This window comes from Erythrolamprus reginae, chromosome Z (genome assembly GCF_031021105.1).
Source record: "Erythrolamprus reginae isolate rEryReg1 chromosome Z, rEryReg1.hap1, whole genome shotgun sequence".
Classification (NCBI taxonomy): domain Eukaryota; kingdom Metazoa; phylum Chordata; class Lepidosauria; order Squamata; family Dipsadidae; genus Erythrolamprus; species Erythrolamprus reginae.
In genome coordinates, this window is record NC_091963.1 from 39,899,000 (window position 1) to 39,916,518 (window position 17,519).

Here is a 17,519-nt window from a genome sequence, read left to right on the forward strand (position 1 = left end):
TAAACTAAAATACAATTCTAAAACCTAATAAAACATATTAAAAGTCCCTGTCTAACCTGAATCATTAAAACATGCAAACTCATTCATTCATATCTCTCTCATAAAATGGGCTGGAGCAGCATATTCAGGCTCAACGGCCCCAGGCCTGCTGGCATAGGAGTGGCATCAGTGTCTCCTGGAAAACCAGGAGAGTGGGAGTGGTGCAAATTTCTGAGGGGAGTTCATTCCATAGGACCAGGGCTGCCACAGAGAAGCTCTTTCCCTAGGGTCTTCCAGTCAACATTGTTTAGCTGATGGGATCTAGAGAAGGCCAACTCTGTGGACCCTGATTGCTCACTGGGATACATGATGCAAGAGACGGTCCCGTAGGTAAGCTGGTCCTAAGCCATGTAGGGCTTTATAAGTCAAAGCCAACACTTTAAATTGTGTTCAGAGACTAATTGGTAGCCAATGCAACTCACAGAGAATTGATGATACATGGGCATACCTGGGAAGGCCCATGACTGCTCGTGCGGCTTCATTTTGGACTACCTGCAGTTTCTGAACACTCTTTAAAAGTAGCCCCATGTAGAGAGCATTGCAGTAATCAAACCTTGAGGTGATGAGTGCATGAGCGACTGTAAGGAGAGACTCCCTGTTCAAATAAGGCATACCTATGCAAACGTCCCCCTCGCCACAGTTGTGAGATGTTGTTCCAAATTCAGCTGTGGATCAAGGACTCCCAAGTTATGGACCTTCTCTGAAAGGGTCAAAGATTCTCCCCCCAGGATAATGGATGGACAAATGGAATTGTCCCTAGGAGGTAATGCCCACAGCCACTCTGTCTTGTCAGGGCTGAGCTTGAGCCTAGTGGCACCAATCCAGACCCTAACAGCCTCCAGACACTGGCACATCACCTCGTCTGCTTCATTAAATTGTCACAGGGTGGAAACGTACAGCTGTGTGTCATCAGCATACTGGTGGTAACTCACCCCGTGTTGGTGGATGGTCTCACCCAGCGGTTTCATGTAGATATTAAATAGTGGGGGGGAGAGGACCAACCCTTGAAGAATCCCACAAAGAAGGGATCTAAGATACCATCTCTGTCCCCCCACTAACACTGTGACCAACAGAATAGGTAGGAGAACCACTGTAAAATGGTGTCTCCCACTCCCAACTCCTCCAGCCAATGTAGGATACCATAGTTTATTGAATCGAAAGCCGCTGAGAGGTCAAGAAGTACCAGGATAGAGAAGTACCCCCTATCCTGGGCCCACCAAGGACCATCCATTAGTGAGACCAAATCAGTCTCAGAAACCGGTCTGTAGAGGGCCTAGATAATTGGCTTCATCCAAAGACCATTGGAGCTGGAGCACCACCACCTTCTTAACAATCTTCCCCAAAAAGGGAAGGTTGGAGACAGGGAGATAGTTGTTTAAAACAGCCAGATCCAGGGAAGGCTTCTTGAGGGGGAACCTGAGCACTTCCTTTAAGGGAGCTAGAAAGGATCCCTCCCTCAAAAAAGCACTTGGATCCAACCTCATGTCACCTCCCTACTGTATGAAGCCAGCCAGGAGGGGCATGAGTCCAATAAACAGGTGGTTGAGCTCACAACTCCCATGGCCTTGTCTACTTCATCAGGCATCACCAGGCATCTTCCCACTTAACCAGACTAAGTTGGGCCCCAGTCATCTCGACTAACTCATTGTCAGTCGAAACTGCTTTCCAGTCAGAGTCCAGGTCTGCCCAGATCTGAGCGAACTTGGTCTCCAAAAAAACTTATTAAAATCCTTAGCACTGCTCTGCAAGGGTTGTATTAAGGAGAGAGTGGGTCACCCTAAACAGAACAGCTGGGCAAGATTCCGCTTATGCAATCACTGTGGAAAGATGCGAAGATTTGCCACCTTGATGACCACTAACTAAGTCGTAATATAAGAACTTACTAGTGTTCAGTCAGATTCAGATTTACTGGTCCTCCAATACTTCTCTAGACGTTTCTTCTGGCCTCCCTTCTGATGTTTCATCCCCCTGAGTTCCTCGGTAAACCAAGGCGATTTCTTGGGTCCACAGAGAGAACACAAAGGCGCAATTCGGTCAAGAGACCCTTTGGCGGCCATATTCCAGGCCGATAACAAGGACTCCGCCGGACTGTGTACAAGCAAATCCAGTATTTCTCCAAGCAACCTCTGAAAGCCCTGTGGGTCCATTAGGCATCTGATGCGGAAACACCTAATCGGTTATGCTTCCCTGCAGGGGAGGATAGGAACCCTAAAGTCACGCCACAGCAGGATCTGATCTGATCATGACAAGGACATAATGATTAAGCCCCTTAAATTTGGATCATTACTTAATTGCCCTCAGAGGAAAACCATATCGGGAGCATGCCCCCCCCCCCTTGGGAGTCGGGCCCTGAATTACCTGGGTCATGTCCATGGTTGCCATGGTAGCTATGAACTCCTGCACCAACCCTGAGGCCTCACCGAATGACAGTACATTGAAGTCCCTCAAGACTATCAGTCTTGGGAATTCGACCGCCAACCCGGCTACCCCGTCGAGTAGTGCAGGCAGGGCTGTTGACATGCATCTGGGAGCCAGGTACATGAACCCCTGAGTCCAACTTTACAAGGAGAGATTCGCAACATTGATATCTCAGGAGCCACAAGCCTGTGCAGGATGAGAATTTTCCAGGCCATGACAGACATTCCTCCCTCCCTTCCCTGAGGACGCGGCTGATGCCACATTTGAAATCCAGCTGGGCACACCCAGAGGGGAACACATACCCCCAGGCCCCAGCCAGGTCATGGTCACACAAGCCAGGTCAGCCTCTTCATCCAAGAGCAAGTCTCAGATGAGGGGAGTTTTATTATTAACTGACCTGGCATTCAGCAGCAGCAGTCTGAGCCAAGGGTCCGGGATTTTGGCTGTCACCAGTAGCATGGGTTGAGTCAGATGGTTCCAGGGGGCTGGAACGAGGGATCACTTTCAAGTAGTGAGCCCTCGTTTCACGAGATCAGGCTACCCCCTACTCCTGCCATACCTGCCTCTCCCAGTCAAACTGGTATGCTCCAGCCCTCTCCCTCAGAGATAGCCCCAACCATCCCCCGTGACTCTATTTACAGCAAGCCTATCCTCTCCTCATTCAACCCCAAAGTCATACACCAAACATATTCCCAGCCAATTTCTACTCTCCCCCTAAAACTCCCCAACCCACCCCTACCAACCCACTCTAAGATAAGTACCCCAACTCTATCACAGTCACTTTTTGTCATAATACTGGCATACAAACATATAGTCCCCCACCCTCCCAAGGAAAATATGCACTAGCAATTAAGTAAAAGCAACGTCCGATGTTGTCCACTCTTGTCAAAATTGTCCTCTCTCCAAAACATATAGAGCAGTAAAGTGTTAAGTGAGATATTACTAATGTAACGGTCTTTCTGTTAGGTTCTCTTTGTGGGGGGAGGGTGGGTTCAGCATAATTCACATGTCTCTCCTTTCCACCACCACCCAATCTAGTCACTCAGGACTGTATTACTATAGTTCAGGAAGAAACAAACATTGATCGCTAATATGCTGGTATACACCAACTCTTCCTCACTCTTCTCATTGTCCTTAGTGAGAAGCTACTATTGTCCTTAGTGAAAAGTGCCCGGAAACAGATCACTAGCCAATGCAGTCCACGGAGTGATTGTGAGATATGGGCATTTCTTGGAAGGCCCAAGAATGCTTGCGTGGCTGCATTTTCGACGAATTGAAGTTTCCGAACACTCTTCAAAGGTAGCCCCATGTAGAGAGCATTGCAGTAGTCAAACCTCGAGGTGATAAGGGCATGAGTGACCATGAGCAAAGACTCCCTGTCCAAGTAGGGCTGCAACTGGTGTTTAGTTCATCATATCATAGTCCACACTCCGCCATCATCTTCTGTCTCCTTCAAACTCAGTCTTCCAGCCTCTCAGTTCACAATGCTGCAACTCTACAAAACCAGCAAAGGTTCCCAGAACACCAGCACACCAACACCAAGGTTTCTTGCTAGTCTTAAAAAGTTCTTGTTAAAATTTGGTGTTATTTTGATGTTATACCACGGAGCTCTTTCCCTTCAATTCTGCTGCTCATGATTTTTGCAGTCAAAATGATTTTTGCAGTCATATTAACAAGTGTTAATATCCCAATTTTCTTTCTTCAATTTGAAACAGATTGGGATATAAATTTTCAGAATTCTCAACATAGTCAAGAATTATAGCAACATGTGGATAGTTTTGATGGTCCTTAGGAATTCTATTCTATTATTTCAATAGAAAAATAGAAGTCTGCATAAAGAAATAGTTATATCTCCAAATAAATTGTCCAAAAGTTCTTTATTCCAAAATTCAGATTATCCAAATGCAAGCAAAGACCCATAACATATTAAATGTAATACATATAATGAAGAAAAAAACTGTTTATTAGGTAAATAATGGATTATATTAATTCAATCTTGATATAGTCTATGTACTCTTTAAGATTATTGCTACTTTAAATTATTTCAAAAATTTGAAATTAGTTTGAAATTATTTGCCAACTACTTATTTAATTTTGTAACTTTAATTTGTTTTAAGTTTTAACTAAGAAGACATTTAAAAAAAAGATTAGAACAAATGCATCCAAAGATAAAGTTTCTAGGATGCAATTACAATGCTTTCAAAATCCTCAAATCAGAAATTCACAATACATCTGGCATTTTTTGCAACAACTAAACAAAATCTCAGGGTAATAGTACAATATACTTGTATTAAATGGATGTGAAGTTGACATTTATTGAAAATAAATGACACTGCAAAAATGCAGACATTTATTTTCTGAGTGACATATATGTTCTAGTTATGACTATTTTATTAGGATGTATAAAATGATTGATGCAGCTGTAATCATTTTGTCTCATGGATTCATCCACTGCTGGGTGAAAGTTACTCAATATAACCCAGAAAAGCTAATGCATATTTTGATGGCTAGAAACTTAAGTTGTTGTGTTCTTCAATCTACTTTTAGAAGTATTGTTTATTCCCAAGGTAATACTGAATTCCTGAGTTCTACCCTTGCTGATTTAATCTTGGGGGACTAACCCTTTCTAATTATTCTACAGATTGTCATACATTTTTAAAATAAGTCTCTTGTGGACTTTGTTTCCCTTCAAAAGCCTTCCAGAACGATCAAATCTATTATCTACTTTTCATTATTGGAGCATAACATGGACTTCAAGACACTTTCATATCATGCAAACATTTTATTATCTATTTTTCACTTCAACCTCTAATACTGTTGAGATTCAATAGTAGCCAAGTTTCTTTATCTACTATCAAAATCTACTCAACTGTTTGTCAGAGTGAAGGAAGGAAGGAAGGAAGGAAGGAAGGAAGGAAGGAAGGAAGGAAGGAAGGAAGGAAGGAAGGCTAATTTACTTAACTTTTTTTCTCATGTGGTGAGAAGCAGAATCACTAAAAACTGTCCTAAGGGCCACTTTATGTTGGCAAACATAAAGCAATGTAATCTGACTGAAGCTTATTTGAACCATAAACAAAGATTTTAAAGTTCCAAAATGCATCACAACATCCAAACAAGTTTCATCTGCATCAATGAACACTTATACATTACGCACCTCAGGAAGTGAAACTCCTAAAGGGGGTAGAGTCTGTTGGAGAAAAACAGTTTCAGCTACAAGATTAAAACTGTGAAAACACACATACTAATTAAAAACATTCCTGTAAAGGATTCTGAATATGCATCCAACCTGTTGAACAAGTAAGCATTTCCAGTATGATTCTTTAATACATGTTAAATAATTACCGAATAATAACATAGGTTTATTTCATTCCTGTTGTTCTTGTATGTATCTATATAAAAATAAGTATTTTCTTAACAGTGTACAACTTAGCACAAAATAGAAAAGGAATAATTAAAAAGGATCATGAAAGGATGACTATGTCATAAAAAAAATAATCAATCTACAAATGTCTGAAAAAATCTACATCTGAATTTTTGGAAGAGTAAATCTGAAGACAATTTGAAGTTCAAAATCTTTCATAATATCACCTACAAAAATTAGAACTAGATTAATAATAGTTCTTTGTTGACTACTAATATTGTTAAGATAGTACACGATCATCAAATATATTATTTTTATAGGGAATTCAACATAAATATTATTAAAATAACATGTTGTTCAAATACTGAGGGACTAGCAGCAAATCATCTTATAAAAACCCCAGTAATCAATCCTGCCTGTATAAGAAGAGAATATACAGGAGGTGGACAAAGAAATGAAAACACTTGACTTTTTGGCATCCTAATGTTTGAACATGTGCAAATCAATCAAAACTTCACATATTTTAATGTTTTTTGTTTTGTTTTTTAAATTCTGTTATTTGATATGGTTTTTTTTAAAACTACCTTTTTTTTTTACAGAAATTTAAGGAAATTGGTTATAACCTTCTAGAAATGGCAGACCTCTCAGACTTTCAAAGAGGCCAAATTGTTGGTGCTCGCGCTAGTGTAACAGAAAGTGCCTGAAAGTTTGGTGTCTCAAGAGTAAGATCTCAAAAGTAATGACTGCTTTTGAAAGAAAAGGGAAAACATCCTGAGCCAAGCACAGGTCTGATCGAAAGTCGAAGTTGCCTGAGAGAGACCATCGTACTCTAAAGCGAATTGTTAGAGTGGATCGCAAGACCGCAGCTCCTAAAATCACTGCAGAGCTCAATAGACACGTACAGAATCCAGTTTCCACAAAAACTGTTCGAAGGGAGCTTCACAAATCTGGATTCCACGGAAGAGCTGCAATTAGAAAACCTCTGCTCTCAAAGACAAATGTTTCAAAGTGTTTAGAGTGGTGTGGAAACCACCAGAAATGGTCCGCCGAGCAGTGGCAAAATGTGATTTTCTCCGACGAATGATTGTTTACCATTCTGACCTCCGGCCATGTTTACATTTGGAGACAGCCAAAAGCATCATTTCATCCAGACTGCCTTCTCCCAACCAACAAACATGGCGGGGGTTTCTTGGAAATCTGCCAGGCCAATGATTTCCCTTCATGGAAGAATTAAAAGTCATCACTATTTAGGAATTTTGGCCGACCAAATTCATCCTATGGTTCAAGAACTGTTTCCAGAGGGGGATGCCATCTTTCAAGATGATAATGCACCAATCCGTAAAGCAAGAAGTGTTAAAGAATGGCACGAGGAACATTCTAATGAAGTTCAGCATCTCATCTGGCTACCACAATCACCAGATCTCAACATTATTGAGCATTTATGGTCAATTTTTGAGATTCAAGTAAGAAGTCGATTTCCACCACCATTGTCTCTAAAAGAACTGGAGGGTGCTTTTAACTGAAGAATGCACTAAAATTCCTTTGGAAACAATTCACAATTTGTATGAATCAATATCTTGGAGAATTGAGGTTATATTTTCCGCAAGGGGTGGACCAACACCATATTAAAAAATATTTTGATGGTTTTTCAAGCTGTTTCCGTTTTTTTGTCCACCCCCTGTATTTAAGGGGAATATAACTCCAAAAACATTTATCAACATCCAAGCACACCAGTGATTTTCTCAGCTTTATCCAAAAGGATTCCAAGCACACTTATAAAAATATTTTTTTTTAAATAGCTCTAGATTTCCATTCACTCCTAAGATAACTTTTATTGATGCCTCTAGAACATTTTCAAAAGTCACAAAATTAAAATAGGGCAAAAAAGTATAATTCAACAGAATAGAGACATAATGAGTGCATCAGGGGTGGGTCCCAATTTACCTCATTACCAATTCCCTTCCTCCTGTGCCATTTGGTGGTGCTTCATGGGCATGTGCAAGCACAGTGGGAAAAACCCCCAAAATTTCAAAAAAAACCCCCAAAACCCAGAAACTCGGCTTCTGTAAATATGCAGAAGGAAAAAAATTGAAAAAAAATGGACTGGTCGGACCATCCAATCTGATTTGGTGATGTCATCATGACATCACCAGTGAGTCACCACCAGTTCCGGCAAACTGGTATGAACCAGGAGGAACCCACCCGATACGCATTTTTTGTTTTTATCTTCAGATTGCTTACAGCTAAAAGACAGGTAAAAACACAAGCAGCCAGTTACTTTTAGAGTTTTATGTTACTAATTGTTGTAAGCTCTATTAGTGTTACTTTTTAAGCTTACTGTTGTACCACGTTGTTTTCTTATTCTTTGTTTCACCAAATGTTAGGCATAATTATTTGGAAGCATGTTTATTCACTGTCTTATTCTCATAATCTATTTTTTTAGAAATAAAATGTAGTTTAGAAATATGATAGGCACAAGCATGATTACTTCATGGAATCACAGTTTCATTAACACTTTAGAAATATGAATCAGGTCTCAATTTAACATCTCTCCCAGTTTATTATTCTACCACTAAATTAGTGTTCATGTTGCACTTCCAATTACATGTGAATTGAAAATCATTCCATTATAAACTGTATCAAAATATTACTTAATTGTGTCCAAGCAAGGAAGTTAACCCAAAGGTGCTTTTTCAAAAAAAACCAAAACCTGGGCTTTCTTGTTTTTCTTTCCAAGACATTTTGCTTCTCATTCAAAACATTTTTTCAGCTCTGACTGGACCTTTGAGACAATTATGACCTGGATGACTTAGAATCTCTGACAAAGAAATTAGTAAAAGTTGTGTAGCTTGGTCAACTTAGTTTTGACTAGAAAAAAATGTTTATCTGAGTTCTCTATTTTGAAGAATTATTGATTATATTGACAAATAGAAAAAAGCAATTGTAAATGGGAAAACATTGAAGAACACATCCATGTACTCTATCTATATTGATTAATCCAAATCCAATTCCTCATCACCCAAAACCAATCCCTCATCATTCAAAACTATATATGCATACCCATTACTTCCTCAAAACCACCCACTGCTGATTTTAAATGCAAACTAATTAATGCAAGAAGCATAGTAAAGAAAATACCCGAACTCTTACTCTTACAAAAAACTGCTAAATTTGACATACTTGTATGTAAAACATGGGTGAATGCTTCCCTCCCTGATTCCATTATTACAGTAAGAGAGTATCATGTTTACCAGTCCGATTGTGAAACCTGTAAAGTTGCCATCTTCTACAAAAAACCACTAAACCTTAAAAATATCCAAGACATGAACTCGATCTTCCAGAAACCATCATCTGCAAACTGACCATAAATACCACACTTTGCTTCCTAGTATGCTACAAAGCCTCTGATTACAACATCACACATGCAAACAAGCTAACCTCACTACTAACATGGGAGGCTTCCTACCCACACCCTCTCATTTTTCTGGGCGACCTCAACCTCATATTAACTAGATATTATCTCATATTATCTCATATTAACTAGACTCTAAATGAATGTTCAACCTAACCCATATACTCAATCTTTTACAATACTATTACTAATCTAAGGCTTGAACAGGTAGTAACATACAATATTACACTCAGCAATTGTCTTGATCTCATCTTCTGCAACAGTTTACATTCAATTTATGGACTACGAATAATAGAGCCCCTTTCCAGCAGTGATCATAGCATAATTGACTTCCTTTAAAAAAATGACCATAATAAAAGTATAACCAATTACAACTTTTAAAAAGCCAAATATTATATCATAGATGCTGACTTCTCATCTCTTGATTGGCAAACATAATTCTCTGACTGTAATACTGTTGAAGACTACTACAATATCTTTGAAATTCAAAGAGTCTTAAATTATATGTACTGTACCACTAATTATCACCAAAACCAAGAATAATAAATTACCCATAAAAATAAGGAAGTTTCAATTTTAAAAAAGATCCCTTTGGTGAAAAAATAAAATTAGCTACATTGCTAACTTTAAAAGCCAATACAAATTCTATGCCACCAATTAAAGACCAAATGTATCAATTATCACATCAATCAAGAAGGAAACCTTCTGTGCATATTCCACACGTACCTTCTTTAACTTTGTAAACAACAAACTCAAAGATTCAAGATCCATCCAACCCCTCAAAGCACCAGATGGTAAAGAATATAATGATGAAACTGCTAAAACCAACCTCTTTAACACGTTCTTCGATTCCATCTTTGTAAACAGCAATGGCTCATGTCCAATATTTCCTAGTCACACCCCAAATAATTGCAACGATCTAACGCAAATAAATTTTACATAATGTACATAGATAATGTTGGAAAAGCATTATACAACCTAAAACCATCTCTATCCATTGGACCAGTGCGATCCATTGGTAGGAACCCACTGATAACACAATTTTCAACAATTTTTTCCCAGCTTTTCCTGAGAAGGAGCTTCTCAGATGTGTTTCAGATGAAGAATAAAGGTCAGCCTTAAGTCAGGGCAGGCGGGAGGGCTTCTTCCGACAAGGAGAAGCTGGAAAAAATCGCCGGAAATTGCATCATCAGTGGGTTCCTACACACTGGTAGAACTCCACTGATGATGTAATTTCTGGCCATTTTTTTCTGGCAACTCCATGTCGGAAGAAGCCCTTCCGCCTGCCCTAATCTTAATGCTGACCTCTATTCACCACTGCATTGGACCTGACAGTCTATGTGCATATTTCTTTAAAAAGCACTCCACAAGCATAGCTGAATCTATGTATAACCAATTACAAGAAATTGGTTATAAAAGTACTTGGCGTTCTTGTCAAATAACAACAAATGGTTAAAATAAGGAATGCCCTATCAAATCCTGCATGTATCATCAGTGATGTCCCTCAAATGCTGGTCTAGGATCAACACTATTCATTCTTTACATAAATAACCATTGTGATCATATTAAAAATAACTGTGTTTTCTTTGCTTATGATATTGAACTATTCAATGCCACTGACAATACTTCTGCCCTTCAAAAAGACCTAGTCTATGTATCACAATGGTCTGAAAACTGGCAACTTCAAATCTCAACCAGTAAATGCTCTGTCTTACACACTGGCAAAAAGAATCAGAACACAAAATAAAAACTTGGATGAAATAACCTTGCAGATGATCCTCACCAGTGTTTCCTCTAAGGCGCGCAGTGCGCTAGAGCGCACTAGTTTTTCCCGCTCAGCGCTGGAATGTTAAATTCCCGTGCACAGGACCTTCTCCTCTTTTCCCCGCTTTGGCATCGGCAGCCAGGGCCAAGGCTGCCCCTGCTCTGATACCCACCTGCGCGGTGTCAGAGGAGGCGTTGGACTCCCTCCCCCGCCGCTGCACTGGGGGCTGTACCCTGGAGTCATGGGCCCTGAGCTCCGCCTCCTCCCCCACCGCCGTGCTTGGGGCTGTCCCCTGGAGCTGGGGGCGATGAGCCCGGGCTCAGCCTACTCGGCCCTGAACTCCACCTCCTCCCCGCCACCATGCTGGGGGCTGTCCCCTGGGGCAATGGGTCCAGGCTCGGCCTTGAGCTACGCCTCTTCTCCTGCTGCCATGCTGGGGGCTGCCCCCTGGAGCCGGGGGTGATGAGCCCGGGCTCGGCCTACTCGGCCCTGAGCTCCACCTACTCCCCACCGCCGTGCTGGGGCTGTCCCCTGGGGCAATGGGTCGAGGCTCGGCCCTGAACTCTGCCTCTTCCCCCACCGCCGTGCTGGCCAACAAAGCATCAAGGCTTCTGAGGTGAGCTGCGCAGCGGCGGCGGGAGGCAGAGCCAAGGGGAGGGCATGGAGCCAAGGGGAGGGCGTGGAGCCAAGGGGAGGGCGTGGAGCCAAGGGGAGGGCACGGCAGCCAGCGAAGCCAGCTTTCTGGGAAAATGGCACTTTTCAAGCACGCTGCTTTCCTGCACTTCTTTCTTGGGCATGGGTAGGCTGGGGGGGAGGCGGCCACCTCCCCCCCCCATGGCACCAGGCCTAAGTCCTGCGCCGGCCAGCAAAGCCGGCTTTCCGGAAAAGCGGCACGCTTTTCAAACGCGCTGCTTTTCAAATGCGCTGCTTTCCTGCACCACTTTCCTGGGTAGGGGTAGGCTGGGGGGTGTTGTACATACTCCTGGTCAATTGGAGGATGATGAAGAACTTGATAGTGTTTATGAATTAGTGGTGGGCCCAGGGTTACAGGTAATAGAAGAAGTGGGAGGCCAGCCACAGGATGTTGCTATGAGTCCAGAATCTAGCGAGGAAGAATCAGACGTTCGCTGGATCGATCCTAAATTCAGAAGGGTCCCAAAATGTAAGGAACAAGTGTTTGGAAGAATATCTTCTTCCAAACACTTGTTCCTTACATTTTGGGACCCTTCTGAATTTAGGAATGGGTTAAATACTGGAGTGATGGGTTAAATACTGGAGTGATGTATTTGGTATGTCAGGGGGTCAGTGGGGAAGAAGGATGGAGTTTCAGTGTTGTAGAACAAAAATGGAAGGTGTTCCCGTTCATCTCCCAAGAAAGCAAACTCATTATTTTCTAGTCATTTCTGCTGTTTTTGAATCATGCTGTGAGTACATAAATCTTGGTGAATGGAGGAGGCTGGGAGGAATGCAAAAGGAATGTAATTAGGAGAGATAACGGGAGAACAAGAAATGTGCTGGTATGAAGTCTATTTTGAATACAGAAGAGAATAAAGATGGAGATTCTTTGTTCATGAAATACTGCATTTAGTAAAAGTTATTTGTAATAGCTAAAATTCTACCAGAAACCAGAACAGGAGGGAGGTGGCCACTTCCCCCCCCCCCGGCGGCACCAGGCTCAAGCCCTGCACCGGCCAGCAAAGCCAGCTGCCTGGGAAAGGCCTGTGCAGGCCAGCAAAGCCGGCTGACCGCCGGAGAAGTGGAGAGAAAGAAAGAAAAGAGAAGGGAAAGAGAGGGAGGGAGGGAAAGAGAAGTGGAGAGGAAGGAAGGAGGGAGTGGAGGGAGGGAGGGAAGGAAGAGAGAAAAGGGAGGAAGAGGGAGAGAGGAAGGGAGGAAGAGAGGAAGGAAGGAAGAGAGAAATATAAAAGGAGGGAGGAGAAAGAAAGGGAGAGGGAGGGAAAGAGGGAAGAGTGGAAGGAAGAGAGAGAGAGAAAGAGAAAAAAGTGGAGGGAAGAGAGAAGGAAAGAAAGGAAGGGAGAGAGAGAGAGAGAGAGAAAAATCAAAATCTATTTTGAAACTAACTCAACTATTTAAGTGGCATTTTGATACTTCTGAGGTCACTGTTACAGACACACAGTATTTTATTTTGAAATTCTCTGAGGCAAAATATGGTGGGTTTTTTAAATACCATAATATCTTTACTGCAGATTAAGATCAGCAAAACAATATCAATCATCCAATTTCTTAATATGCATTAATTTTCATGACTCTCAGCTGCATAAAAACCTTTGGTAACTTATAATTAAAAAGAAAAATAACAAATATCAAAAGAAAAACGCAGGCTACTGAAAAACAACATGGTTTCTTCCCTTTGGCAAGAGTTGTAGAAATTTGAGGTGGGATGATTGATTATTAAATATGGATTGACTATGGAATGATGGTAAAAGATATATTTAGATGTTGTTTAATATTAAGAAGTATTAATTCGTAAAATTGGATTAGAATTTTAGAACTATATAGAATTACATAGGTAAAATTAATGGAAGATACATTGGATAAATAAGGGGTTTATGATATGTACTGTATGATTTTATGACTTTGCATTATGAATTTAAAATATACTTGGAAATGTAGAAGATTGATGAAAGTTAATAATAGTAAATGCTAAGTGCCTGAAAATTAATTGAGCTTGGAAATATTGAATGAAATTATAGAAAAGTAAATATGGAAATATATTAACTGATGCATTGGTGTTCAGATAGATTTTCATAGTATTATTAGATTACTATAATACTATGATAAATATTTAAGAAATGTGTTTTTGGTTTTGCTGGTTGTTTTAGTTTTAATAGTAATATATTTTGGTTTTGTTTTATTATTAATTTATTTTAATAAAAAAGAAGGGAATTTTTTCCTTATTAATACAATTGAGAGAGTCCAGAAATATTTCACAAGATGAGTCCTCCACTACTCTGCTCGCAACAGAATACTTTATTCCACCAGACTTGAAATTTTTGGTTCAGAAAATCTAGAGGTACATCACCTTCGATCTAATCTTAATTTTTGAAGCATAAGAAGCACCTTTTTACTCCCTGGGTCATTGTGTGTGAAGTGGACCAGTGGTCCCCACCTTACCATCGCAGGTTTTGATGAAATTTGGCACATAATTTCTTTATGACATAAAACTATGCTGTGCAAAATTTTAGTTCAAAAGACTAAAAATTGGGAGTTCTAGGAGACCTCAAATAAAGTTTGCAAAATGCTGAGTCAGCAAAAATGACTTTTTGGGCCAACTTCTAGAAACTGTAAACACGGCAGTTTTAGTAATATGTTGGAGATATTTGGAGAACCTGCACACTTTGTAAGGTTTTATAAACTGGCAAAGCCACATGTACCCAGTCCTCTTACTTTTTACATGGTTCAGGCTCAAACTTTGCAAAAATCCCTCAAAAATGAACTTACAGCAATCTTCAGGCTGTTGTCGTTTCAAAACTACTTGGCCTTTCAGGTTGATTTTTGGCAGGTGTACTAAGTACACAGCTGCAATGAGGACTTCCAATTTGCAGCACTTCCCTTCAAGTTGTTGAAAAAATATAAGAGTTCAAAGTTGGTACTTAACGGGTTTGGGGCAAATTTTGGCTTTCTTTGATGCCCTGTTTGATCTTGTGGGACATCTTCATTCCTCTTCAACCATTAGAAAGAGCAGGTTCTCTTTTTTAAGAATATATTGTTTTAATTTTGGTATCTCTTCATATAAGTATTGAAAATGTGTCCTCAACTGTTTGAGGGCAGCGTGTGATTTTTGGACTGCACCCTTGATACAAGTGCAGTAAAAGTGTTTCTTTTTTCAATAAGCAGCATTTTTTAAAAAAATAAAGAACACAAGATGTTATAAGACTGTGTTTATAAATATTAAAAAACAGGAATGTTTGTTATGAAATGGAAGGGTGAGGCCAGGTTTCAAATAAGGGTCCGAAAAAGTGGGGGTTTTGTCAGCATTGTTGCATGATAGAGGAAACAGGCCCATTGATGTTTCTAGTGGTTGTATAAGTCAATTAGTGCTTTAAACATGTGTTGGTCCATGGTGGCTCATCGCCAAGAGGTCACGCCTAATAGCCAGGCATGTCCAGTCACGGGTGGGGCACTTGGCACAGGTTCCCAAGCCTAAAGAAGGTGTCTTAATGGTTCCCAAGCTGTAGTAAAACATCAGTGCTGCAGAGACAATAATTTTTCACTGATAATTTTAGCTGGGTTTTTTTAGTAATTAGTACTGTCGTCCAAGTGCTGTAGTTACTGGTACAGGAAGAACTGCTAGAATTTGGTAGTTCATAAAAACATCTACCACAATGTCGTACCAGTGCATAAAATAGATTCAAACTCAATTTAAACCACTCAAGACTCAACTGCAGAATATATGACTTCAGCAACAGTGATCAATGCATGGAATGCACTACCTGACTGTGGTTTCTTCCCCAAAAACTTTAATCTTAGAGTGTCTACAGTCGACCTCACCCCATTCCTAAGAGGTCTGTAAAGGGCATGCATAAGCACATCATCGTGCCTACTGCCCCTGTCCTACTGTCCTGTTGACCAAATTTACCTATACCTATTTTACTTTGTTTATGTTCATACCGTACTTATAATCTTGTACACATTTGACAAATAAATTAATCAATAGAATTAATAAATAAATTTCAGTTGCATTCAGTTATATAAAATGAGCTCTATACTGTATTCACTAATAATCCTATTTATCTTAGGATAATGTTCTGCTTTTAATGTTCTTAGAATCTAATTCTGCTGCAAAGTGTAAGATTGAATTAAATTAAAGTTTAAAGATATTGCCAGTCACCTTCCCTGTAAGTGTTCATTTTATGGATGCAATTAATTGGATCCAATGAACAATTTCAGAACTGAGTTATCATGTTCCCCTTCCCATATAATTAGAACATAATTACCCACAGGATATCAGAAAGATGCAAAACCTTTCTTATAAGTGCATCCTCATTAGGAAACAAATCTCAATGTACTCTTACTTGATCTGTATAAATTAATTAAAATGTTACAGATATAAAAGGTGGATAGCAATAAACTGGATCTGACATCTATTAAAAATTATCATTTGATATATGTATGCACTGTTTATATATGAAAATAATTTCATTTCAGCTACAAACTTCATAATATATTATATACACAGTGTAAAATATGGTAAACTGTCTAATAGAAGCATAAAAATAAAATCAAACACAATCCAACTAATCTAGGCATTTTTTACAAAGCTTTTATACCTTCACTATTGAAACACCATGATGAAACATACAGCAGAACCACTGTAATTCACTGCCTCAAACTATAATCTTTGCTGTCAATCTGAAGAAGGCATAATTTAACCAGAAATTTAACTCCATTAGACCTAAAGGTATCAACTGGGTATCATTTTACCTGACCCTAGCACCACAACATTAAATTAGGTAGGCATGGACCAAAGATATAGACAGGTTAATTCCATTTATATCCTTGGTCTCCAAAAGTTTTTTTACATTGCTGATCTTCTTTCAACTGCCTAACCAATTGGGGTCAAGCAAAAGATTTTATCTGCAAAATAACTCACAAATATATCACAGTAGCTTATAGAAAGAATCTTCATCCCTACATTTTATGAGCATGGGTTGGCTATCTGAAATGAGCCTCTAGATATGAATTGACATGTGCAGTAAGAGTGGGGAAGTAAGAATACTTGATTATCTTTATCACCACAGCATAGTCTTAAAAATGGATTTCACACTTCAGTTTTCTTCACGCTAGTTTCTCTTTATTCATTTCATGTCCCACAGAAAGTCAGAAAACAAGGAGTTTCTTTTGAAATTATGGTGCTATAACATTATGCAGTACATCAGCCCTTAAAAAAATGACAGCGCCGGACTTACCCGGCGGCAGGCTTTGCTGGAGGGACCGGGAGACACGGTCCCTCATGGCGGCCGCCATCTTGGATCCCGGGCGAAGTCTCGCGATGCGAGACTTCGCTCGGGAGATCAGGCCTAATTGGCCAGGCTCCTGATTGGTCCGGGCGGGGCCTGCTTGCCCTATATAAGGGCGAGCAGGCCCGGGGCTCTCCCTTTTCGCCCGGACTGCAGAGCCTCGAGCAGACACCCGCCCGCCCTCCACTATTTTGCAGTGTGCTTAGGGGTCGCCCTTAGGGGGCCGAATGGGAATTTTTTGCAGTTCTGCCTCTTAGCCGAGCTGTTTTTTCGCCCATTCCACACTGAGGTGATGGATGTGCGGTTAGGGGGTGCTTGCATTTATTAGGTTAATTGGCTTACCTTTGGTCATTTGGGTAGGCAGGTTAGGGGCGGAAAACTGGGGTGGTTTAGCAACTGCGCGTTCTCCCTTGGGCATCTTTGGGGATGATTGACAGGTTCTCCGCAAGCTCATGGAGGGAGTTTCTGCCTGAGCAGCTGGGGGGAACCTGTCTTTGGGTCCTGCACCTTTAATTCCCGGATTCGGGTTAGCCGGTGGGACCCCCC

General features: G+C 40.5%; 1 protein-coding gene across 4 annotated transcripts in view; it reads right to left on the minus strand.

Moving 5' to 3' along the window:
- Positions 1 to 17,519, minus strand: part of DGKB (diacylglycerol kinase beta) — a 345,124-nt gene that overhangs the window by 271,167 nt on the left and 56,438 nt on the right. For 2 of the 4 annotated variants that reach the window (XM_070729085.1, XM_070729083.1), the window contains one exon: positions 5,612 to 5,644. The exons of the other annotated variants lie outside the window; for them this stretch is intronic. In XM_070729085.1, the coding sequence (XP_070585186.1) occupies positions 5,612 to 5,644 (33 nt within the window). The remainder of the gene's footprint in view (positions 1 to 5,611; positions 5,645 to 17,519) is intronic. 4 annotated transcript variants of the gene reach the window in all.